The sequence below is a fragment of the Staurois parvus genome, unplaced genomic scaffold, assembly GCF_062004578.1.
Source record: "Staurois parvus isolate SC_StPar_1 unplaced genomic scaffold, SC_StPar_1.0 ptg000227l, whole genome shotgun sequence".
NCBI lineage: Eukaryota > Metazoa > Chordata > Amphibia > Anura > Ranidae > Staurois > Staurois parvus.
Window position 1 is genome coordinate 1107524 of NW_028318023.1, and position 25503 is coordinate 1133026.

Genomic DNA, 25503 nt, shown 5'->3' on the forward strand with positions numbered 1-25503 from the left:
CAGTTGTTTTGGCAACGCATAATGTTTTTGCTATCTCTCTGATGGGTTTGTTTTGTTTTTTCAGCCTAATGATGGCTTGCTTCACTGATAGTGACAGCTCTTTGGATCTCATCTTGAGAGTTGACAGCAACAGATTCCAAATGCAAATAGCACACTTGAAATGAACTCTGGACCTTTTATCTGCTCATTGTAATTGGGATAATGAGGGAATAACACACACCTGGCCATGGAACAGCTGAGAAGCCAATTGTCCCATTAGTTTTGGTCCCTTAACAAGTGGGAGGCACATATGCAAACTGTTGTAATTCCTACACCGTTCACCTGATTTGGATGTAAATGAAAGCCGACAGTCTGCAGTTAAAGCACATCTTGTTAGTTTCATTTCAAATCCATTGTGGTGGTGTATAGAGCCAAAAATGTTAGAATTGTGTTGATGTCCCAATATTTATGGACCTGACAGTCAGGCATCCAACGTGGTGCATGGCTGCAGTCTTCTCTTCCTCTTCTCACAGGAAAATGGGGCTGCTGTGAGGAGGGACAGGGGGCAGGGCCAAGCTGGGGAGCTCTGTGGATTCAGGGCTGCTCTGTGCAAAACCACTGCACACAGCAGGTAATCATAACATGTTTTAGTTTAAAAAAAAATACTTTACAATTACTTTAAGGCTAGCAGCATAAGGATTAAAAAAAGTTAACATTGATTGAGAGAGTTTAGTTTTGCTTTTATATCTTTAGAATATGGATCCCTCAACCTTAGCATCTCAATTTCTATATGGATATGTGCACACATTTGGGGTAAGCTAATGCAGTGTTTCTCAACCTCTTTTCAGTCAAGGCACCCTTTAAAATTATGGACAGTCCCGAGGCACCCCATTCTAACATGTGAAAGACTATTCTAAGTTTTATATAAAACAGCAACATCCACACGTTAGGACACCCATTAGAGGCGATTTATTTTTCCAAAGTAAAACACACTTTTGCACACTGGTACTGACTAGTACACCAATGTTTCTCTTCTCCCTCAATTTTTCTCCATCACTGAGCTAATGTGACACCAGCACTGATGCAGAGGGGCAGGGGAGGGTCAAACTAGGATGCTGTGCAGGCAACGGATATCCTCCTTATCAACTGATGACGTCATTGGTTCTCAGGCTGCCGGCAGCTAGAAGGTTGTAATGGTGCACAATGAACACCTGTGGCTTTGTGTAGCTAAAAGGCAGGCTTTTTACACACTTTTTTTTTTAAAGACATTTTGCCAAGGCATCCCTGAAGAAACCTCAAGGCACCCTGGTTGAGAGACTGAGCTAAGGTATACACTCCTGGGTAGGGTGTTTAAAGCTACACTTTAGACAGCCAGCTAAATATACAGATGAAACGCATACAAAAGGGTCTGGATTTACCTGCCAAAAGATGTTACCGTTGATCCAGTCCTGAGATTTACACAGCTTTGCCACAAAGCACAGCCCTGTGTCGCACAGCAAGAGACCTGATTATTCTCTTCTACAGTTAGCACTGACAGACCTTGCCCCTCCCACAGCCTGTCAGTGGACAGTGAAAAAGACACAGCTGACCAATGAGCTTTATTATTGTGCAATTAGTCTATCCGTTCCTTGGAATTCTTTTTTCTCACCCAATCTTTGCTCTGCTGTACATAGAATTGCCAGAGGTGAAAGCAGGACAAATTCAGATAGTTCGACTTCTTGTATTTAAAAAAAAAAAAAAAAAAAAAATAAAATAAAAAACTTAAGTGATGTATTAATGAAAACAAAGCTGTATTAGAACTGCCTGGTGTTCAGCGTTAACTACAACAGTACAGAAAGAAGAGCAATAGAGATGAGGACTCAAGGGACCCACTTGACCAAAGATCCAAAGTATTTCCACAGTGGTTTTATTATAAAAATGGCACAGTATAATGCATTATGGTATAAGACTACACAAAATAAGAGATGCAGCGCAGCAAAAGAAAGATTAGCCAGCTTCTATCAAATGGCATAAGAAACCACTGCAGTTACAAATTAAGTTACAAGTTATAAATTTAATACAAAATGAGAGAAAAGCCAACATGGTCATACAACCAACACACAGACCGTCTCTACTCCGCATTAGAGAGTCTGAAAACCAGACATGAAAAGTGGAGCACCAATCAAAAACAAGTGAACAAAATTATTAAAAATGCAATATGGTTAAAAGTATTGCTTTCATAATCTTGTAATGAGTGGGAAACATCAGATCCACTTGTATTATGTTCATTTAGTTTAGCCTTCAAAAAATTGCATACTTTATAGCAGCATTGTTTTCACAGAATCAACTGTAGGTAAGTTGGGGATGCAGAAGGTACAAAAAAAAAAAAAAAGAAAATAAAACAAAAACACTAAACGGTAGTTCTTGATGTGCCAATTATCTTTCATTACTTTTTAAATAAAGTGTTTATGGTTTTTATGCACAGTTCACTGAATATGGAGAGAAGAAATTTTAAGAAAATATACAGAAACATTTACACAGGTATGTATAATTTTCCCTCTGAAAAGGCTCCCTCCAATATATCAATGTGCACTGTCTCAGCCATATTAAGCTTAATCCAGTTAATACAGTACGTGCACAAACAAAGGATTAAAGCCAAAAAAACTTGCTAATATTAACTCTTTAAATTAGAATGCTTTAACAGAAATGTTGCTACTTTGTAAACACACAAGAGACCAGGAAAAAAGCAAATATTCCATGTGCACATAAACGCATTGAAATCATCTTCGGTATCTGCCTCTGTCTCCTCGATCTCTGTCACGCATTCGTTCTCTGTCTCTATCACGTTCACGTCCTCTGTCTCTCCTGTTGTCCCTGGGCCTCTCTCGTTCACGTTCTCGCTCCCGCTCTCTAGGACGGCTTCTTCGGCCACTGACAACAGCCTGAGTACGTCTCAGAAAGTCATCCACCCTCATGTCATAGTCATGCTGATAAAGATTAAAAGGTGGAAAAATTAATTCTCGCAATAGAGTGGTACAACAATACAGAACATGACAGGAAAAGTTGTTTGACCTCAGTGCTGCAGTAACAAATCTTTTGACCATTTCACCATGCTCCAATTTAAACAAACTTTACAGAAATAAAGTGATATTAAAGTCTTGTGTTGGTTAAAAAAAAAAAAAAAAAAAAGTTACAATTACCTGCTCTGTGTAGCGGTTTTGCACAGAGCAGCCCCGATCTTCCTCTTCTAGGGTCCCCGCCGGTGCTCCTGGCCCCTTGCTCTGGGGGCACACAAGCAGGCTCGCTCCTGAGCCATGGCTCTGCATATCCATTCACACACAGTGATGCTGCTTGCCCCCGTCCCCCCTCTCCTGATTGGCTCACTGAATTTGAGTGACAGCAGTGGCTCCAGGTGCTGCCTCAGCCAATCAGGAGTGAGTCCCCAGAGAACCAAGGCTCTTGTGGTCATCGCTGGATTGAGTGGGGGCTGCTGCACACAGGTTTTTTAACCTTCATGCATATAATGCATGAAGGTAAAAAACCTTGAGCCTTTACAACCACTTTAAAAGTGTTACTCAACCCATGACCCTGCAATTCACTATATCTGGTTTCCCACAGTTCACACAACATGGCGGTGCAATTATTTTAGTAAATGTAAACTGCTAAATACCTTTTTTTCACCAGCAGTATATAGCAGTCTTGTGACTTCTATTAGTGCCCAGTAGAGCACTGGTTAAAGCTTGTAGGAATTTCTCCTCTAACTGTACTATGAGTAATTCTTCAGAAGGATGAATTGCTAGCTCTTCACTCTTTTCAAGTTGCTTCAGTGTCAAGAAGACACTTTCAGCAGGAGCACTGTCATTCCACCTTTGTGGGGAATACTTCTGGGTGTAGTAGCCATCTTGTTTAAAGTCAGGATCTTTCCCCAGCCTGGACCAGCTGAGTGACGTCAGCCGACAGCGGACTACTGTCAGCTGAAAACAGATCACAGGAGTGCAGAACAAACTGCATTCCTGTGATCCACATGAGAAGTACAGCCAAAAGAGCTTTGGCTGTACTTGTCCTTTAACTAACAGGCCACATAACTCTCTGTGGAGAGTACTATTCTGCAAGAAAATTTTCCTTTTCAAGAAACCTGTAGCAACAAAATATTGCAGCTGCTGAGGTACTGAAGTACTAAAGCAACAGATAGCCAGGCAACTAATATTCTTCCAAGGACGTCAGCAGTAACAGTGAGGGCAGAATAAAGGTTCCCTAACATTCGTACTGCAATTCAAAAAAAAAAAAAAAAAAAAGTCTTTAACCTTAACACTGATAACTTACAACCCGTTTGTCCCGGTATCGAGTGTCATGTTGACCTGGGTGGTGACCTGAAAACTGTGGATGAGCCTGAGGAGGAGGAGCATGGTGCTGATAATATGGGTGGTGAGGAGGCTGCTCCATTGCAGGGTATGGAGGCTGAGGAGGAAGGAAAAAAAAACAGTCAAGTAAAAAAAAAAAAAAAGCAATGAAAAGCTGATTAATACACTGGGTACAGGACATACAGAAAAAAACAAAAAGAAAAAAACAACACACTGCTGGCAACATACATCTCCAGAGTTAAACCAGCCATGAATGGACTGAATGGCCAGTTCAGCAATGATCTACCAATCGACTTCTGTACAACAAGCCTGCCGGATTTTCCCTGCTCAATCAGTGAAGTAGGCTATAGCTGATTAGTGTATTCTTATATAGGTAAAGTCTCCCCACTGTCAGAATACAATAACTCAGTGGGGAGGATTCCCCTACCCACATAAAGTCCAGCCTTTTTTCAGTCAACTTGCTGACTGAACAAAAATAAAAAATGAATCTATCAGTTACTTTATAAATGAAACAAGTGTTTCTAAAGCACTAACCTAAAGCATCTTTGTAGCTTCTGAGCTAAAAGTGATGTTTGTAGAAACATTACAAGCAAATATCAAGTTATATATATATGGCATGAACATAAGAAGATGTCAACCCGATTCCATGCACAGCACTCCCATAGAAGCATTAAATACAAGGGTAATAACACACTTTACCTACCCAACTAGATTAGGCACCTTGTAAACCTCTCATTTTACGTATCTATACAGCATAAAGTGTAACTGAATAAAATCTATTTCCAAATCAACTTTAAACAATTTATTTTTAGGCATATTGATCTACAGTTGCTCTGCAGTGCTTGCGATTCTGGCAAGTGTCCCTATTGACCACTTGCCCTCCTGAGGATTTACCCCCATTCCTGGCCAGGCCATTTTTTGCGATACGGCGCTGCGTTACTATGACAATTGTGTGATCATGCAACACTGTACATAAATGAAATTTATGTCTTCCCCCCCCCCCCCACCCCACCAATAGAGCTTTCTTTCAGTCCTTTTTGATCACCTGTACGTTTTTTATTTTTTGCGCTATGAACAAAAGACAATTTTTGCTATAACATATCCAGTAAACATTTTAAAATGTCAAATTCAGGCCAAAATGTATTCTGCTACAAGTCTTTGCTAAAAAAAAAAAAAAAAACCCCAAAAAAACCCCACAATATATACAAATTAATTGGTTTACGTTAAAGTTATAGCGTCTACAAAATGGCAGTATACATACTGGAATTTTATTTATTTTTTATGCTAGTAATGACTGCGATCAGCGACATATCGGGACTGCGGCGGGCATTCTGACACTGGGGGGAACTAACAGCACTGATCACCATTAGTGTCAGTGGCAAATAAAAAGCACTGATACTTTACTAATGACACCGGGCAGAAAGGGGTTAACATCTGGGGCGACCAAATGGTTAACTGTGTGTGCTTTACTAGGGAAACAGGCTTCTAGGCAGAGAAATACACAGCAGCATGTTACTGCTGGCCTGAGAGAGAGACCTGTGTTTACACACAGCTCTCTCCCCTGTCACTTTATCTTGACGATTGCCAGCAGGGAATCTCTGGCTAGGACCGGTGATCAACAGCTGTAGCCACCAATGGCAGCAAAGGTAGGGCGGTGCGTGCGCCCCCCTAGCTGGAAATGCAAAAACACCTATATATACACGTGATTTTGCACAGCCCTGCAGCAGTATTTCTGCTATCAGGTGGCGGGAAAGCGGTTAAAAGTGTTTACTATTCAAATATCAAGTAACTGTACATACCATTCCTTGCCATGGAGCAGGTGGTCCCATGTTATGAAATTCTCTCACATAATCGTTGTAGGACTGTAAAATGTGAACACATAGCAAGAGACATTAAAATCGCACTACTAAACGTATGAAGCCTTTCACCCAAAAAATAAAAATTAATAATCCTTTTGACAATATTTAAAGCCCAACTGCAGACATAAGGGGGGAACAAACCCTCCACACTGCAAGGCTTAAATGCTCATTTATGACTATGGGTGGAGGAATAAGAGGCAATACAAATCTTATTCCTTACTCTAGCAGGCTCCCTTTATCTGTGCACCAGGTCCACCACAGCCTTCTCTCTAAGGCACTCACAGGTGCTGTCTCACGATTATCCCCTCACATGCAATGCAGGACTAATGGTCCTGAATTGTACAGGATGAGGGATCACCCAAACCCAGAGTGTCAGGATACAGCTTCTCCCTCCACCGCCTAAAGCTAACCAAGAATTTAAAGTGACTCTAGATTTAAAAAAAAAACAAAAAAAAAAAAAGTTTAAAGTATTCTTACCCTAAAAAAAAAAATTCAAATTCCTTTTTTCCTGCAGAGATCAGACTTTTTAGAGAGTGGCTAGGTTTGTTCTCTATGGTCTCACTGTATATAGGACCATAGTGAGACTCTCACTGCCAACATGGACTATGAGATTTAAAGTGTGCATTGAGCAATGTACATAACCACAACTGTGTGCTGCTCATTCCACACAAACAAATGTAAGCAGGAAAAGTAGAGGTATGGGAGCTCACTGATGATCTTGCAAGCAGGCAAAAAAAAAAACATTTAATGAAAAATAGATTACAGGTCCATTACGTAGTGGATGCACAAAAATTATTTTGGGAAAATAAGAATATAGTTTAGTGTCAATTTAACCTTTGCAGTGAGAGAAGGGTTCCACAGTAAGGGTTTTTTTCCATGTTCTCAGTGTTGGGCTTTAACATTCAGGAGTACCAATCAGCATCATACATGGCAAAGAGAAGTTTCTTTCACTGGTCTCCAGATTTTTCAATAATCCAGTTGACACCCTGTAATTCTTGTTAAAGGCAAACACTCGCTAACATTTCTACAAAATCACTGCAGGCCATGTGGAACTAAACTTGACAAAGAGCAGGCAGCTCTTTGTTGCAGAAGAACAGAAGAAACATGCTATGTGTGAAAGAATTCGACTACAGAGAAGAGTCAAAGTATGAAAGATCTATTTGAGATTCAAAATGGTTTTATTTTTTCCTAGCATAATGCATGCCTCTAATGTCTCTGGGGGCCCTCAACCAAATATTTTCTAGACTAACCCTAGCAATTATCTGTATCAAAACAGTGTCTGAAGGGGCTATTTTTTTTTTTTTTGTTAAAATGGTCTGGTGACAGGACCCGTTCAAACATAAACCCTTCCTACATTACACATGTATTTATGGCATCTTGGATGTGATCTCAGCAACCTCAGAAGACTTTTGAGTAGTCGCTCAAGAGACAATCTATAATATTCCCCTTTGCTCCTCTCCAAACAGCTAGGGAGACCAGGTAATGTGCAGAGGACAATGGAGCCGATGCAAAGAGGAGATGGTGGAAAGGAAGCAAGGTCCATGGGAATACTGGTAAGATCCATTGCATAGGTCCATTGGCATGCACAGAAAGACCATCAGGATGGGGATTAATGCAGGAGCAATGAACATTTGTAGTCAGTACGGTTCAAGAAACTAAATTTATATCTGGTGCAGCTTTCCCTTCATGCTACACACCTAAAAGTAGGACGATTGTGCGCAATAGAGACATGGATGCTGTATGTGACAGCAATCTTGTTAGGCCTGAGTCATTTAGTCTCTCCCTCTTGAAATGGAATGTAAAGCTTCAAGTTGAACGGACTTCCAAAGGGCCTTTTATCTTAAACAAAACAGATAGATAAAGCTCCAGGGCTGTAAACTGCTAAATAGTCTGGTGCAGGAGGTCTGCTTTGAAAACCACTTTCATCTGCCCGACCGTAAAACAACTCAGTCAGTCATGACCTGTTATGCCATTAGGGCTCTCGGAATACAGAGCATGCCATAAAAAGTCCATTCCACACGTAACAATTCATAAAGTTAAGCAGGAACTGGGCACATTAATATTAGGTATATATTTGGATAGATCATTTTAATGTGAGTCAAACAAGACCTTACATGACTATATTAGCACCTAGGAGAGAGACGCTGTCTCTTCCCTCCTGGGTGACAAGGGTATGCTGTGTTTGGTATCCCTGGGTTTCAAATATAATTCTGATTAATCTGCCAGTTGCTAGAATACCACCTGTACATACTGGAAATGATTATTAGTATAAAACTGCAGTGGGGACTTGGTCATAACCTTGGTTACCGCTTAGCACCCATCCCCGAACTGGATGATTGGTCATTTGTTCTCAGGTGACACCCCTTTAATATCATAGAAAAAGACTGATAGGTCTGGTGAAGGGAGCTCTCGTTTAACATCAATCAGGAAACATCTAACGGACTCGAGAGCCAAGGCAATCTTTACGTTTGGACAATTGGACTCTGCTTAAACCAAGGACATTGCAAGTATTCTGCCTTCAGAACTCCTTTCTTTTATTTCTGTTTTATTGCTCTTTAGATCTTTGTAACATCTTTTTCTGTAAATATTTTAACTGCATCATTTGGACCTTTTTAGTAATAAATTCCTATTTTGAAAAGTGTTGAAACTGACTCTAAAGCTTTTAATGCAATCTAAAGCAGCGTTTTTCAACCACTGTGCCGCGGCACACTAGTGTGCCGTGAGATATTGTCTGGTGTGCCGTGGGAAAAATTGCAATTTCATCCGTAACATGTGGCCTCGGCTCACAAATAGACCAATCATTAGAACAGCAATGGGCAAACTACGGCCCGGAGGACCTTTTAATCCGGCCCGCGGAGCGTGATACTGTCAGGATGATCTGTCCCCCTCGACGTATCTGCGCATGTGCCGGAGATCGCCGATCGGCTGCTAATGCCTGAAACTGGCACATGCGCAGATACGTCGAGGGGGACAGATCCTCATAGGAGACAGATTTTCACGCTACACCGGAACGGCGAGAGGAACGCGCGGAGCAAAGGTAAGTGAGTTGACACAGGGGGGGCTTGGGGACTTAATATGGGGGATGAATTACTATATGGGGGATGAATTACTATATGGGGGATGAATTACTATGCTTACTATGGGGGAATATTACCGTATTTTCCGGCGTATAAGACGACATTTTAACCCCTGGAAATCGTCTACAAAGTCGGGGGTCGTCTTATACGCCGGGTGCTGTGCTGAAACCTTACCGTACTTCCGTGTTGACGCTACTGCGCATGTCTTCGGCAGCAGTAGACGATCGCGGATCACCATAGCTCGCAGAACTGCATGAGACGTCGGATGCAGCAGTGCTCAATTGAGCTTGACTGAAACTGTGATATGCAGAGAAGGGATACACAGTGATTCTGCGCATGTCACAGTTTCAGTCACGATCAATCGAGCACTGAACGGCTGCATCCGACGTCTCATGCAGTTCTGCGAGGAATGGCGATCAGTGATCGTCTACTGCTGCCGAAGACGTGCAGAAGTGTCAGCTCGGAAGTACCGGTATGGTACTGCTGCATCCGACCTTGTCCCCTTAACTTCTATGAGATACGGTAATTAATTATTAATATTATAATGTCTGTGGCAGTTCTGTGCAATTTATGGTATCTTGGAGACAGGCAGGGAGAGCTGACCCACCCAATCCAAGCAGGCTTTGTATGCAGTGTGCACAGAAAATACTGGTACATTGCTTGCCGTGATTGGTTGGAAGAGGGGGGTAGTCTTATACGGCGAGTATAGCCCAAACCCTATATTTTAACAGGAAAAGTAGGGGGGTCGTCTTATACGCCCAGTCGTCTTATACGCCGGAAAATACGGTACTATACAATCCAATATATGAACCCATTGCGGCCCTCAAGTCAAAAAGTTTCAATAAATTTTTTTAACATTTTCTAATGGTGGTGTGCCTCGTGATTTTTTTCATGAAAAAAGTGTGCCTTTGCACAAAAAAGGTTGAGAAACACTGATCTAAAGAATCCCTGTCTCTTGAAGAGTGCTACTGTGTGTAATAATCCTCTGAACATACTTGTCTGTGGTGACAGTGTGTATTACATACGCTTATGCTAATATAGTGTTACTGCTAGGATTTGTGAGTTTCCTCTGTAAAAAGGTGGTAGCAGCAGTGTAAAGGGTTAATTGCGTAATTAACCTGACCCAGTAACAATCGCTCTCAGGCTGCTGGCCCATAGATTGTAGTCCTGCGAGCTGGAAAATCTTTGTACAGGGCGCAGCTGAGAGTGGCATTGTTACGCATGTGACAGCGCAGTGCGAGATCGGCTGGTCCTTCAGTCATGAGCTGGTGAGAAGGGTAGAGGTCAGGCGCTGCGTTCCGTCACAAAGAGCACTGCAGCTCAAGTCCAATAATTTAACCCTTTAGGGGGAACAAGAAGAAAGCACCAGCAGGCTTCCTGTACATGAAGGCAAAAGTCCTACTCACCACAGCCAAGGTCCTTAAAAGGTCCTGCAGTTCCCAACAGGCACACATGGGAATTCAGAGGCAATAGCCACTCCACTCAGTTAGTCTTTGTTCCACTGGCTAGCATAACATCCTAAAAAGGTCTTAAGGGACAGGATTCCACCAGATAGGTGTACCACACCCTGAACCAGTAAAACACTCTGCATCAGCCTCACACATTGTACACTAGTACCTAGGTGAGCACCTTCAGCATAGTCCAGTTCCTAACAACACATTACAGGCTGGCACTGCTGCTCTCCAGCAGCCCCAGGATGGCTTTTGTGGAGAAACTTGCCAGATAAAAGAATCTTGTTAACATTTGGGAAAAGGTTTTTTCCCCTCTCAGATGGTGAAGACTCTTCAATTTTAGACATTAGCAAAAAAATAAAGCAGGCTGGATTGGGAGGGGTTATACAGGCCTGTCTTTACAGCTTTGATTTGCTGATAATCTCCTGTAGGCAACATAAGCCAGTGTACCGAATACTTCATCCTATGCCCCTTAATGTGAGAAAAACATTTAGCATTTACTAAAAGGAACCACATTCTAGAGTGGCTAAAGGGACCTAAAAAATACTGCCAACCACTGGATAATCGGCTCTTGGAATCAACTGTCAAACACTGTAAGAGCACTTTGAAATAATTGGTAAATCCCCCTGAAAAAAATTACACTGGCTGAAAAGCTCTTGAGTTGCCACCCACTGCCTTGAGCTTCCTAGAAGTATGATATGCCTCTACCATACCACTTCAGTCATCAGAGAGCCAACAGATGTGTTGAATGACCGTATGTTTTGGATGAAAGACTGCATAGCAAGACTTCTAAACTTGCTTTCTATGCTGAGGTCTAAACACTGTCTGCATCAACTGTGCCTTACTGTAAGGGTATCTGATGTCTACAGCAGCTATTCAGCTAGTTACACACTACTAAAGATTATCGTAATTCCTGAATGCATGCAGAGATAATACTGCTTTGACAAGTTTGCCATTAACCTTTGAACGTTTTTTCTATACCATCACATTTATATATAGACATGGAGTATTCAAAGACAATTAGGTAGGACTCAAAAAAAAAAAAAAAAAGCGATTAACAAGGCACACAATTTAACTGAACTTACTCCGTTTAAAAATACATCCCTGCGAACTCCTGTAAATCTTCTGTGAAGACAAAAAAAAAAAAAAAATACATAAATAGACCAGATTTTTCAAAATTAATTAGACTTAAAATGAAAAAAACAAAAAACAAACAAAAACAGTGCCTACCTGTCTACTTCGGGGAAACGAGGATCCTTAACAAATCCTGTTTAAACAAAAAGACATAACGTTAACAGTGATGGCACATGTGATTATTTCATCCTTGTCATTTTAACATCAAGTCTTTGCCTCTCATCTTTGTCCTGATTCTGCACTGTAAGAGGTATTCAAGAATGTGTAGAAGTAGCAATGCAAAGTAGCATATGTATTTGGAATTTTTGTGCCTGTGCACACAACTGCTCTTAAAGTGGTATTAAACACAAAACCAAAAATGTATGTAATATACTGCAGCCTACTAATCATTAGATGTGGTGTCTGCATTAGTTTTCTTTTTCTAGGCTTTCTCCCGTTTTCACCCGGTGATCTGGCTAGTAAGATACCACCTGTATTAAGAGCACCCGTACTCTGGATGGAGGCGCACACGTGCACTTTGGACAGCAGCATGGTCATCGGGGGTGGGCGTGAAGGTGCTACAGTGTTCATGTATTTAAATCTGCTAGAACATCTACCAAGCTGAAGCCAAATGCCAGCTCACACTTTACAGGAAAGTTACAGCAATTTTTCCTTTTGGGGTAAAGGTTTAGCAAAAAGAAAAGATGATCATTGTAAGCATCTGTCAGTGTTAAATTGTGTCTCTCATTCCTGTAACTCATACATTTGGAAGAGCGCTTGTTCTTTTGAAAAACAGACCTACTGGCCAGATCACAGGTGAAAAATAGAAGAAAGCCTAAATTATAAAACTAATGCAGCCATGACATCTAAGAATTGGTAAGCTGCAAAATAATGTATGTTTCCATTTGGGTTAGGCTGCTACTAAAAACGTGAGTTTAGGAACTTCTGGACTTTTTTTTTTTTTTTTTTACCAAAGCCCCTGAACTCAACTCAAAAAAAGCCTGTGTGTCCATGCACACATAGGCTTTTATCAAAATTTAGGGTCAGTTAAACGTCCCTCTCCTGAACACAAAGAAATTGCGTACAGGAGAGGAACGTTTGGCCAAAAAAAGTGCATAAACGCACCTATGCGCTAACCATGTTTAGAGCTTGGGCATTTATTTCAAAGGCAAGTACTCTAGCCACTGAAATTAATAAATGTCCAAGCGCTAAATGCGTCAACTTGTACCGAATATTTTTGCCACGTTTAGTTTTTCTTCTGCCAGTAGAAAGAAAAACTTTCCAGTGTACATGGAGCCTAATGCTGCTTTAATATTTAAATTGCATGTAGAGGAATCCTAACAGTTGCATGAGGCAAATCAGATGCTGCCTCATGCAACCAATGCAAAATGCATTACACCTAATACTCTGCATTAGATCTACAAAAAGGAAACAAAGAAAATGTGAAAATTCTTTTTAGACCGTTGTCTCCAGAACAGGAATCCCCAATAGAAGATTTCCCCCCTTATTCTGGGGACAACTCAATTTTTATATACTCCATTTATTTTTATTGCAAAAATGGCCAGCAGAGTAAAAAAGTGGGTGCATCTTCACAATGGGGACATAGACCACAATACAAATTTGACAGAGGGCCTAATGCTTTTCTGCTCCATCTAAATTGTTTTTTTCCTTGAGGTACAGTTCAATCTGTACAGTGTAGATTGAGGCACAGTATGGTGCTTCAGGGCAAGGTCAGATGAGCTAGTAGCTGACCCTGAATTTCTGAACTTTACCGATAAAAACTAGATACAACAAAATGTTATTTAGCAAGGTACTTTCCACATTAATAATTATGCTACCAAAATAATATGTGTGCTGTAAATTGCCTCTAGCATTATAGGTAAAAGACACACAGTGAGCGCTCTCAAAGAAACAGCAGCTGAACTTCCAGGATAAACGCATATAAAAATCCTCAATAAAACATATACATATAAAATGCAGCGCTGTAAAATGATCAAATCATGCAAATCAACACAATAATAGTCCTGAAAAGGTGCTCATTAATTCCCAGTGTAAATGGAAAGAATGCAAACTAACCAGAAGCGCATTTAAAGTACACATGTGTGTAAGAAATCCTGGAGATTCCCCTTTCTCTCTCTGGTCAGAAAATGGATATGTGCTGAAATGGATGATAACGCCCTCTTGTGGAAAAGCAAAATCCTGCAGGCCAGGAAGCTCCCAGGATAGGATATTACCCTTCAATGGAACCAGGGCTGGGATTGAAATAACTCTGTGGCTGTGAAATTGGGAGAGAGACCCCTCACAGAGGACACAGAGAGATACTCATAGTGTAGTATATTACTTCAATTTATTTCAAAAAACCCAAGTAAAAAAACATGTAATCAGGTGGCAAGTGAAAGTGAGCGTTATCCATTTCAGCACATATCCATTTTCTGACCAGAGGGAGAGAGGGGAATCTCCAGGATTTCTTACACACATGCGTACTTTAAATGCGCTTCTGGTTAGTTTGCATTCTTTCCATTGACACTGGGAATTAATGAGCACCTTTTCAGGACTATTATTGTGCTGATTTGATCATTTTACAGCGCTGCATTTTATATGTATATGCCTCTAGCATTGCTGCCATTTCTTATTGCTGGAGGCAGCCACTTTGTTGAAGTCCAGAGCACTTCCTTATTGAGAAAAAAAAACTAATTTTCTGCAATTAACCACTTGGTTACTGGGTACTTATACCCCCTTACTACCTAGGCCAATTTTCCACTTTCAGCACTCTTGCACTTTGAAAGACAATTGCGCAGTCATGCAACACTGTACCCATATGAAATTTGTATCTTTTTTTCACACAAATATAGCTTTCTTTTGGTGGTATTTACTTGCCGCTGGGTGGTTTTTTTTTTTGCGCTATAAACAAAACATTTAAAAAAAAAAAGTTTGTTTCCATTATAAAATTTTGCAAACAGGTAATTTTCCTCCTTCACTGATGTGAAGTTAATGAGGCAGAACTGATAAGGTGGCATGGATAGGCAGCACAGATATGTAACAATGATGCTGCACTGATATGCAACAATAATGATCAATGATGGGCGGCACTGCTAGGCACTGATCATCTGGGCACAGATCAGTGTCCTGATGATCAGTGCAGAACTGTCCCATGACAATTGCTTGTTATCTGCAGTACTTTCCTCACGCTATGACAACGTGAGGAAAGTGCAGCCAATAACTGACAACTGCATTTACAAGGTGATCTACTGTATCACTGGCCTTTTTGCCACATCACGTGGGACACAGTGATCATGGAGATCGGCATCATATGATGCCGTCCCAGAACTGGACAACCGAGCTTTAGCCATCATTCGGCTTTAGCGCGGTTGGCAAGTGGTTAAAATGCGCACATTTCCAGCTTTGATTTGGTCTTGGCTCAGCTAGAGGAGAAGGCTGACAGTGCCTAGGTTCACAGATGCGGATACCAAGGAAAATGAGAGAATATCAGGGAGATGAGACAGTATGAGACAGTATATTCTTATAAGTTTAACTCTTGTGTCTCCCTGGCAGCAGAATTTGTAGGGTCACCTCTCCAGATTTTCTTCTCTCCTTTCCTAATCTGTGTTCCCACGCAGTCTTGAGTTATTCCTGTTGCTTCCTTTATATTAACAGCAGTAGTAAAGCTTGAAGATACCAGCTGGTCGGCTTCCAGTGACTCATTGATTTTAGGCACAGTGCTAAGAATACAGGACAACCAAGGCTATGCAGACCATAATGCATTACTGGAATTTAAACAGTATAGGCACTTATTTTTAATGTTTTTCATACAGTAGCTATACCTTCAAAAAGGGGCCAGGCTGAAGTGATTTATCAGGACTTAATTGTCTAACTAAAGGTAAACTGCAGAAAAAATAGCTAAAAGTATTAAAATTAGTTTACTTTGAGCTGATGCAGATCACAAAAGTAGGACAATTCTTGAAAATTCCTTCAATCTCAGCAACAAACATGCGTTTACATAAATGCATTGTAAATTAAAACCTACCAAAAATGAGACTCGGGGGGGGAACTTGTGCCGTTACACAAGATTGTTTTTGCCTTATTGTTGCACAATGCTTATCTCTATTTGACAATTTAACAGTGACTAAAGGGAAAATGAAAAAAATAAACTGTAGTTAATCAAATCGATTTGGTTTTAAATTGGTTCCTTTAGTCAACGGCCATCTTTGATCCTATTGTCTTAATAAAGAGCTCCTGAAGCAGTTACGCCTAAGCTACCAAGCGGACCATAGATATTAGGCCTGTGTCACATGGGCAACCAGGGGGAACACAGGCAGATGAGCAGTTTTATGCACCGGCTGTGCACTCAGTGTTAAAATAAAAAAAAGTTTTTTTTGTAAGATAGATTATATATTTTACATAATCTTATTTAATCTATATATAATCTATACACACACACACATTTGTATAAAAATAAATGAAAATGGAACAAAACCCTCCTAGCCTACATAAGCATTATCTTAGTCTGATCTGCAGCTGCATGTGATCAGTTACGACACCAGCCATCTGATGGCTTGACAGTTCACTTGAGAGCACAAGAAACTGTAGCAGTCTTTTATGACAGTGCCTTGAATGTAACCATTTTGGTAAACCATTAAAATTGATTCTAATTTTACACCAGCATCAGGCCTGATTCCTGGAAATGGAATTTTCATTGATGATTCAATTAACACAAAAGAACATATTAAAACAGAAACTGGACACACTGCCACATGGAAAACATGTATATCAGTAACCAATTCTTGTCCACCATTTGTTCTACTGCCATCTTTGCATAAAAGATTAGGCCTTACCTTGTGGAACTACAGTGTTGAGTTGGATCCGGATTACAGGAATATCTGTACTTTTATTTTCTGCACTATCCCTATCAGCCCAATTGAAGTGTGTAATCATATGAACTTTATAGCACTAACCTTTATTATAGAATCCCTTATAGAACAGCAAAACAAAAAGGTTTTATTAGCAAAATATATTAACCTGGTCTCTGGTGAAACTCTGGTGGATAGTCAATTCTTGGTTTCTTTCGGTTGTTATGAATATCATATTCTTCTGGTCGACGCCTATACAAATTAAATGTTAGAATTAAACAGAAAACTTGTTGACATTTGTGTATGTACATACCTGAACAAAGCCAGTCTGTAGTACCATCATCATAAAGCCAAACACAAACAGGCCTGCTGTTGTAGGTTCAAAGTGGGGCTACTGGACATAACTTAACCCAACCAAAACCACACATGCTCATACACAAAGCTGTACAATACACCCTGCAGTAATTATTTTGATAACTTGTCTTATATAATGTAAAACACCAGCTGCCTCTTCACACCCCATCAGCAATGTAGGTATTTAATGCATTTGAGCCACAAAGTAAAGCTAACTGTATGTGGCTAAAGAAAAGCCAATGTTACCGATATCAATACAAAGTTCTTAAATAAGCAGATGGTCAGCTTACCACATGGCCCTGTAGCATCATCCCCTTAAAATGTATCCAAAATGATTTGTTTTTGGTTTGTAATGCAGTAAGGAAGGATTAGAACTCCTCCCTGTCAATAAAAACCTGTCTGTACCTCCATTAGGGAGAATTACTCTGGATTGAGAAAAAAAAAATCCAATGAATCCAGTAATGAACCACCTACCCTCCGGAAAATTTACCCTCTTCATGACCAGGCCATTTATTGTGATACACCGCTGCGTTTCTTTAACCATTTGCCTACCGGGCACTTATACCCCCTTCAGTACCAGGCCAATTTTCAGCTTTCAGCGCTGTCGCACTTTGAATGACAATTGCACGATCATGCAACACTGTACTCAAATTACATTTTTATAATTTTTTTTCTCACAAATAGAGCTTTTTTTGGTGGTATTTATAGCGCAAAAAATAAAAAACACCCAGTGGTGAGTAAACAGAACAAAAAAAATTTTGAAAAAAAAAAAAAAATGTTTCTTTGTTTCTATTATAACATTTTGCAAACTTGTCATTTTTCTCCTTCACTGATGAGAATTGTTGAGGCTGCACTGATAGTCAGCACTTATGAGGTGGCATGGAAAAGCGGCACTGATAGGCAGCACTATTGAGCTGGCACTGATGTGCACCGATCATTAGGGCACTGATCATCAGTGCCCTAATGATTGGTGCCGATCCCTACTCTGACAACTGCCAGTTCTCGGCAGTACTTTCCTCACACTATGACAGCGCGAGGAAAGTGCAGCCGATAACCGTCAATTGCATTTCCCGGTGATCAGTGTGTCATTGGACACGGCTGATCACATGGTAAAAGGCTGCTGTGATTGGCCTTCTACCATATCACGTGATCTGCCGAGTCCATAGGACACAACGATCACGGAGATCACCGGGTGCGCGCTCCAGGGGGCGTGCAGGAGAGCGCGTTCTGGGAGGACGTCATATGACGTCCACCCAGAACTGGCCGGCCGCAGTGCAGCCAGCAAGAGGTTACCTGACAATTGCACGGTCATGCAATGCTGTACATAAATGAAATTTATGTCATCCCCCCACCCACAAATAGAGCTTTTTAGTGGTATTTGATCACCTCTGAGTTTATTTTTTGTACACTACAAATGAAAAACCACCAACATAAAAATTTTTTTTTTTTTTAAATGTCACTTTCTGCTATAAAACATATCCAATAAAAGCAAAAAAGAAAAAAAATTCTTCATAAATTTGGGGCAGAATGTATTCTGCTACATATTTTTAGTAAAAAAAAAAACAAAACAAAAAACACCACAATAAGCGTACGATGGTTTGCAATATATATATATATATTGCAAACCATATATGTATACACACACACACACACACACACACACACACACGTAATGGCAGTGATCAGAGACTTCAAGCGGGACTGTCATTGTAGTAATGACGCTGGCTAGAAAGGAGTTAACCATCTAGGGTGATCAAAGGGTTAATTACGTGCCTGGCCAGTGTTTTTGTCTGTACAGTGTGCCGTTTTTACTAGGCAATTCATTAGATTTTATTCCCTGAATAAAATCTAGCAGATCGCTTTTGACATAACACAGCTCTGCCTTTTTTACACAAGCAGAGCTGTGTTCTGTCAGTCTCCTCGGCGATCAACAGGTGCCGATGCTCATCTATTGGCCGCCACCTGTTGAACAGCTTCTGCCGTGTCCAATAACAGCAGAAGTGGTGCTCTGGTGGCAGGCGTGGCGGAAATACAAAAATCACACAATATATAAATATATGCATATACATACATACATGTGATTTTGCACAGAATGTCCAGCCTTTAGCAGTAAAGCTGCTATAAGGAGGACGGCAAGTGGTTAAGTAAACAGGTGGCATTGTGTTCCAATGAAAACAATTGTTCAGGTGACAAAACTCATTTATGCTAAAAGAGTATATCTTACTTTCTGTTAAGCTTTGAGACAAAGAGAAACCCCAATGAGATACAGGCAGCAAAATAAAGACATTGACAGGAGTTTTAACCACTACCTACTCTACACAACAAAAAGTTTAGGCTTTAGACATACTTAAAAAAAAAAAAAAAAAAAAAAAAAGAAAAAAAAAAAAAGGACAAATGTGCAGATAAAGCCAACTTTTAAAACAAATGAGGCACTGGTCTTGGTTACATACAATAAATATGGCATAACCAGTTTTAGAAAAGCATATTCTGCTGAAAGCAGCTGAACATGCAGTACATATTCACTGCAAAATCTTAATCTCAATCCTAAACATATCTAAAAGTGAACGTCACTTTCGTCAATTTAAGGTTATATGCACTTAAATGAAGCAAACCCGCCACAAACCCAGAACTATGCACCCTGGGATTTACAACTGTTTGCAGTACATGCAGATCAAAAATGCATCAAATGCCTGATTCTAACAGCATCCTTATGCCCTAAGTGGAAGTTGTAACCCTGGTAGACTATTTACTGGTAATGAAAATACTGTATCTGTGGCATGAGTTTGCATAATAAATGACTAGTATTAGCAATTAAATCACTAGGAGCCATGAGTTTTACACTTATAACTATTACTTTTAGATGTTACTAAGGCCCAACAGATTCTAATTGGAACTGCTAGAGCATAAAATTCTACATAATTTGTGTGTCAATTAACAGCATTCATTAGCTTAAATCTTAAGGATACCCAGCTCAAGCATGAGCATAACCAATTAAAGTCCTTTCTGTATATGTAATACCTCGTGTTAATCAGCCCCACACTAAAAGGCCTAGAGATTTGTTATTTTCTGAACAAGAATCATATCAGTTGCACATACAGCAAAAACCAACCAAATGATCAAAAAAAGAAAAGCTGGTGTAAAGAGGGAACATACCGCTTTCTTGTAGAGTGCATTTATGACCGGTATAAAATATAGCAACAGTTCATACAGTAGTCCACTAAGGATTTTAAGCTGTAACCCGTACACATACAAGGTGGACATGAGAAGGTGTAGTGCTGTTACAATACATTTTGCAGTCCATTGCAAAACTGGCGTAAAATAGGTCACTTGTTAAGGCTCATTAGTGTAAAGGAAACCTCAACTTCGTTGAGTTCAGTCCATATAAAACGCAAAAAAATTTTGAAAAAAAAAAATTAAAATGGAAAAGAACTGAAATAGGGGGCTCTGTCAGGTTTCCGCCTACCTAATTGTGTCCTTTTAAGTTGACATGAATAGGGAAACTGGAGCTGGCTTTCTATCTGACACAAACACCCACAGGTGCATCCCTTTAAACCAACATATCCAGTCCTTAGAAGAAACCTGTTAGCATTACTTAATGCAATTAGCCTATACAAGGGAAGGGTGGTTGGTTGAAGGACTTTTAAGCATCAGTTCTTTGAAAGCCTTCTCCAACTCTGAAACCAAGTAACACCCTCTTTTTCCTGGAACATGATGTTAAGTTCATAAAGCAGGGAGAAATAATCATGTCGATCCACTACAACATTTACAGTCCACAGGTATTGCCAGCATCTCTGGAAGGGATGTACAGACACAGCAACAGCCACACTTTCTGGTATGTTGCCGGGTCTCCAAGTGAAATTTGCTCCCCTTTCCATACCTAAACCGGTTTCAGGAGCTCAGCAAGATGTATTCACTGTGGGGATATTTATAGAGCCCATTTTTCAATCTGCTTCTAAACACATCATGGTGAAGCCATATGGAAATAGTCCCAACAAGGCTCCTCTTGAAAACAAAGCAACTTTTTTTTTTTTAAAGCTTTATCTCCCCAAGAGGAGGTGGCATCTTCTGCAACACCATTATTGATCCATTTTAAAAGTCCCATATCTGATAGGGGATATCCAGGGTTTTACCTGAAAGAAAAGGCTTTTCACAAGAAATTAAACATTCTTTCTGTAATAGGTTAAAAGATTAAATTCCTCAATCATTATTCTGGCTACAATCTGCAAGGTTGCTGAATTGATCTAGTCTATACTAGTCTAACGTTGCTGCTCTTCAATGACTTTTCCCTGTAGTGGTAACCTCCTCTGCTGGCACTTGACAAACAGAATGCAAAGTGGGACTGGGGGAGTGGACTGTGGAAGGGGCAGAAGGAATGGGATCAAAATGAAATCCTCAATGAAGCCACAAACTCTTCCCTGCAGCTTGATGTGAGGATTTTTCTCTTCATCACTGGCATCGCAATGTGCTGTGGCGTCCATCATGTTACTCCAGCACAAGTGCCTACTATCAGTCCAAAGAATGTTTCTAACCTTCCCACATCTCTTGTTGTCTCACGACGAGAGGGACGGCCTCGCGATCGGGGCTGTGATTGCATTCTTCTCTTGTGTCTCATTTTGTGAATGACTTGATACAAGTCAATGCTTTCATCCGCTGGGAATAGAAGACATAGCTGGGTCCCGCATTCTGGTTCAATTTCCTGAAAACAAACATAAGTTCAAGTGAGAAAAGCAAACATACAGATATAATTATTCAAGCAATTACCAATAGAGAAAACCACATTTTAGGTTTTTGTTTTTTTTTGCATAGGAGATAAAGTTTACAATCTCTGCATATTGTAAACTGCTTACTCTCCAGTTCAAAAGTGGAAACCGACCATAAATGATACGTGCTCAACTTGAAATTACCAACCTTTTTCAAATGAACTTACTTTTTGAGAAGATTAGTCCCTGGCTGTCACATGGATATATTTTGTATGCGTATTCCTGATCTGTGATTCAAAAGTATTAAAACCAAAACACAGTCAGACGACTGGCATTCTCTGGAAGTCAGCAATGGCCACCCCCCAAACTTCTTTTGATATGCATGGTTTAAATACTCCGAGTTACTGACCAGGAACAAGTGTGGAGATCAGAAGTTAAATTCCACTTGCTGAAAATTGATATACTGGTAATTAAATTGTATAGTCGGGAGGCAAATACTGAAATACTAGCAGCCCACTTTTCTACCATTACACATTTTTAAAAAAATATGGCTCCATAAGAGTTAAAGCGGAGCTCCACCCAAAAGTTGAAGTTCCGCTTTAAAGGACTAATCACCCACTCCCCATACCCGAATTTGACAGGTACCCACTCCCACTTTCGGTCCGATTGCCTAGGTGATCGGAAGGTGCCCTCCCTCCCTGTAGTCTTTTGGGATACGTGACAGGTCCCAGAAGACTACAGGACCATTCACGAAGCACAGCGCTACTCACGCATGCGCAGTGGGTACCCAGCTGTGAAGCCGCAAGCTATCACAGCCGGGTGCCCACACTGAAGATGCTGGCCTCCTGGAATACAGGATGGCCGGCAAAACGAGCTGCGAGGGACACACCATGGGACCGAGGGACAGGTAAGTGGCTTTTTTTTCTTTTTTTTTAAGTCAGCAGCTACAGTTTTTGTAGCAACTATACAGTTTTTGTAGCTGCTGACTTATTTTTTTGATAGGTCGAGTAGAACTCCGCTTTAATATTTCATGGAACCTCAGGTAAGAATATACCATTATTCCGAGAACCAAGGCCATTAGGGCAAATGCCACAAGAGTGTACAAATGAATGTAGAAGATTATATGCCCCTTGAGGGTTAGGGACTGATATGAATGTACAATATATATGTAAAGCACTGTGTAAATTGACCGCGCTATATAAGTTCCTGTAATAAAGGAACCAGTAAACTAAACATAGGAGAAAACACTTAACTTGTACAGTATATTCCAGAAAGCATGCTTTTAATATCACTATAAAAACACATTTTATAACCTTACTAAACCATCTAAAATATCAGAAAAAAAAAAACAAAAAAAAAAAAACAAAAAACACTCTCCTACCAAGAAAACCTGCCTTGGAATAGAACAATCACAGCAGAAGGAATGACAGGACAGCTTTTTGTACTTACCGTCAAAAGACGGTCCTCAGAGTTTATGGAGGGATACAGGAATGTCAAGCTTGTAGGGTTTTAATGTCACAAAAAGGATTTAGACAGACAAAAAAAAAAAAAAAACCACCAAGTGAACAGCCCAGTATATCACCCCCTACTAGTCCTAAGAAAGAAGAATTTTGTGGAAAATCCGTACCTAGAGCATGATCACAGAGGTTGAACTTGTGTTAAAGAGATGACAAAGAGCTGATCAGATGGATAGAAGAACCATGTTCAGAATAAGCTGAGAGGCCGAAGTTACCACAGCAAGGCTCTAGGCCTTAATATCACCTTGTCCCCATGTAAGGCAAGAAAAAGTACACTACACAACAAAGTCCCCAGCTCTGATACATGCCTAGCAGAGCACAAAGGGGAATATCCCTGTCTTGCAAAAGAAGGTTTTAGAAGTAACAAGAGAACCAATGTCAGATTCCACAGAGTGACAGGCGAGCGCAAGCCTTACTCAAGAGTGGGAAGCTAGCAGTTTCTGGAACAAGACAAACTGCCAGAATCCAACAGTGAATCAGAACCAAATGTTTAACCAGGCCTGATTACAGTAGGTCCAGGATTCGTTCCAAGGTGAATTTTCTTCAGCAATGTGTGAATCACCAATTCAGAGATGCCCCTGTTCCAAGTAAACAGTTACAGCCAGCGACCATGAAGCAGGATAGTAGACTAGTGCCTGGGACAGAAGATCCAAATGGTCTGACAAGGACCAGTCCAATGCCATGAAGATCACCAGAATGCAGCTCCCATTTCAATCCTGCAGAGCAGCAAGGAATGAGGTACAGGGGAGGAAAGGTATGTATCAGGCTGTACTAGTCCTACAGAAACACCAGAGCATCCAGTGCTTCCACCAGCAGCACTCTGCACTGAGAAGCCAGAAGGTATCCAGCTCCTATACCTGTAACAGGTTCTTGAACCCAGAGCTGCTGTTAGGAAAAAAAAAAAAAAAAAGGAGGGGGCTCTCTCTGCAGCAGCTGAAAAACAGCAGGAGGGACAGAAGTAGCTGGCTTTCAGCTGCTGCAGGGAGAGCTATACAGGGGATTGTTTACAGTATTTGCACCCCCTCCGTGCCAATCACCCTCCTTGCCCACATCCGATTCACCCAGCTGCCTGGGCCCCGTACAGGAGGACTGGTGGTACCTCCTTATCCACGGCACTGCTTGAACCACAGATATGGACGTAGGGACCATTTCTTTGGGTCCAGGCCTTCTGGCAGGGGAAAACTTGTTCATGCCAGGGAAAGAAAATGGGAGACAAGGCTGGAGCATGAGGGTTCCTACCTAATGATTGCTGCACTCCACTGTTATGGTGTTATCCCAATGAATCCTGATTGGGTGACCTTACAGTCAGGATGTCCAGCATTGTGAGGATCTCCTAAGAAATCAAAACAAAAGGATTTCACTACCTCCAGAACTGGATTCCTGGTTTGTGTGTCAGACAAATCATTCTGTCCGAAGAATGAACTGACTTCTCATGATGAAGGAATGTTGAGTTGTAGGTGTGTGGACTGCAACTAGGTGAAAGTAGCTTCTCTTGAGGCAGACTATCAGATGACTCCTGAACAAGTAAGCATCCTTCATGTCTGTGGAGGCCAAAAAGTCTTCCTGAAGAGAAGAGGCTATTGACAGACTTGTTTGATTCCATGCGGAATTTCGGGACCATAATAAAACATTTAGAACCTTGAGGTCCAAAATCGGGCAGAGGCCCCCATTTTGGTTTGGGAACTGTTTGGAGCAGAAAACCTGGAACTGTTCTACCACAGGTACATGGGACAGACTACAGTGAAACAGCTGCAGAGAGATCCGCTAGTCTGTGTTGTGACAGAAGCAGGTTTAAAGACATGAACCAATAGAGGACTGAGTGAATTCTAGCTTGCAGCCCTTGGAACCACTGAAGAAAAAAATAGCTAGCAGAGAAAAGGCATCCATCCTCAAAAAAAAAAAAAAAAAAAAAAAAAAGCTCAGGCATACTGGGAGTGGTTGGGGGGGGGGGGGGGGATTATACACCATTGTGCATTGTGGTGTTTATTTTTAATTTGTTTTCCAGTGTCCAAAACACTAAAAAGCAGTATTACCAAACATTCTTTAACAGCTTTCCCGCCGCCCTATAACAAATACATAGCAGAGCCATACAAAACAGCGTGCTTACAGGTGAAAGGAGACACAGCTTACTGTGAAATAGCAGTGTTAACCCTTTGATAGCCCCACATGTTAACCCCTTCCTGCCGAGTGCCATTAGTACAGTGTGAGTGCTTTATGTTAGCACTGATAACTGTATTGGTGTCAATGGGGATGTCAGCGACACCAA

The 25503-nt window shown here is 40.8% G+C and overlaps 1 protein-coding gene across 6 annotated transcripts in view; it reads right to left on the bottom strand.

Annotated features, from left to right (window-relative positions):
- Positions 1-1869: 1869 nt before the first annotated feature.
- YTHDC1 (YTH N6-methyladenosine RNA binding protein C1) overlaps positions 1870-25503 on the bottom strand; it is a 67096-nt gene continuing 43462 nt past the window's right edge. For all 6 annotated transcript variants that reach the window (XM_089679573.1, XM_089679571.1, XM_089679575.1 and 3 more), the window contains 7 exons: positions 21550-21716; positions 16836-16918; positions 11937-11973; positions 11792-11831; positions 6119-6181; positions 4282-4416; positions 1870-2945 (listed from right to left, as the gene is read on the bottom strand). In XM_089679573.1, the coding sequence (XP_089535699.1) occupies positions 2739-2945; positions 4282-4416; positions 6119-6181; positions 11792-11831; positions 11937-11973; positions 16836-16918; positions 21550-21716 (732 nt within the window). In that variant the 3' untranslated portion in view covers positions 1870-2738. The remainder of the gene's footprint in view (positions 2946-4281; positions 4417-6118; positions 6182-11791; positions 11832-11936; positions 11974-16835; positions 16919-21549; positions 21717-25503) is intronic.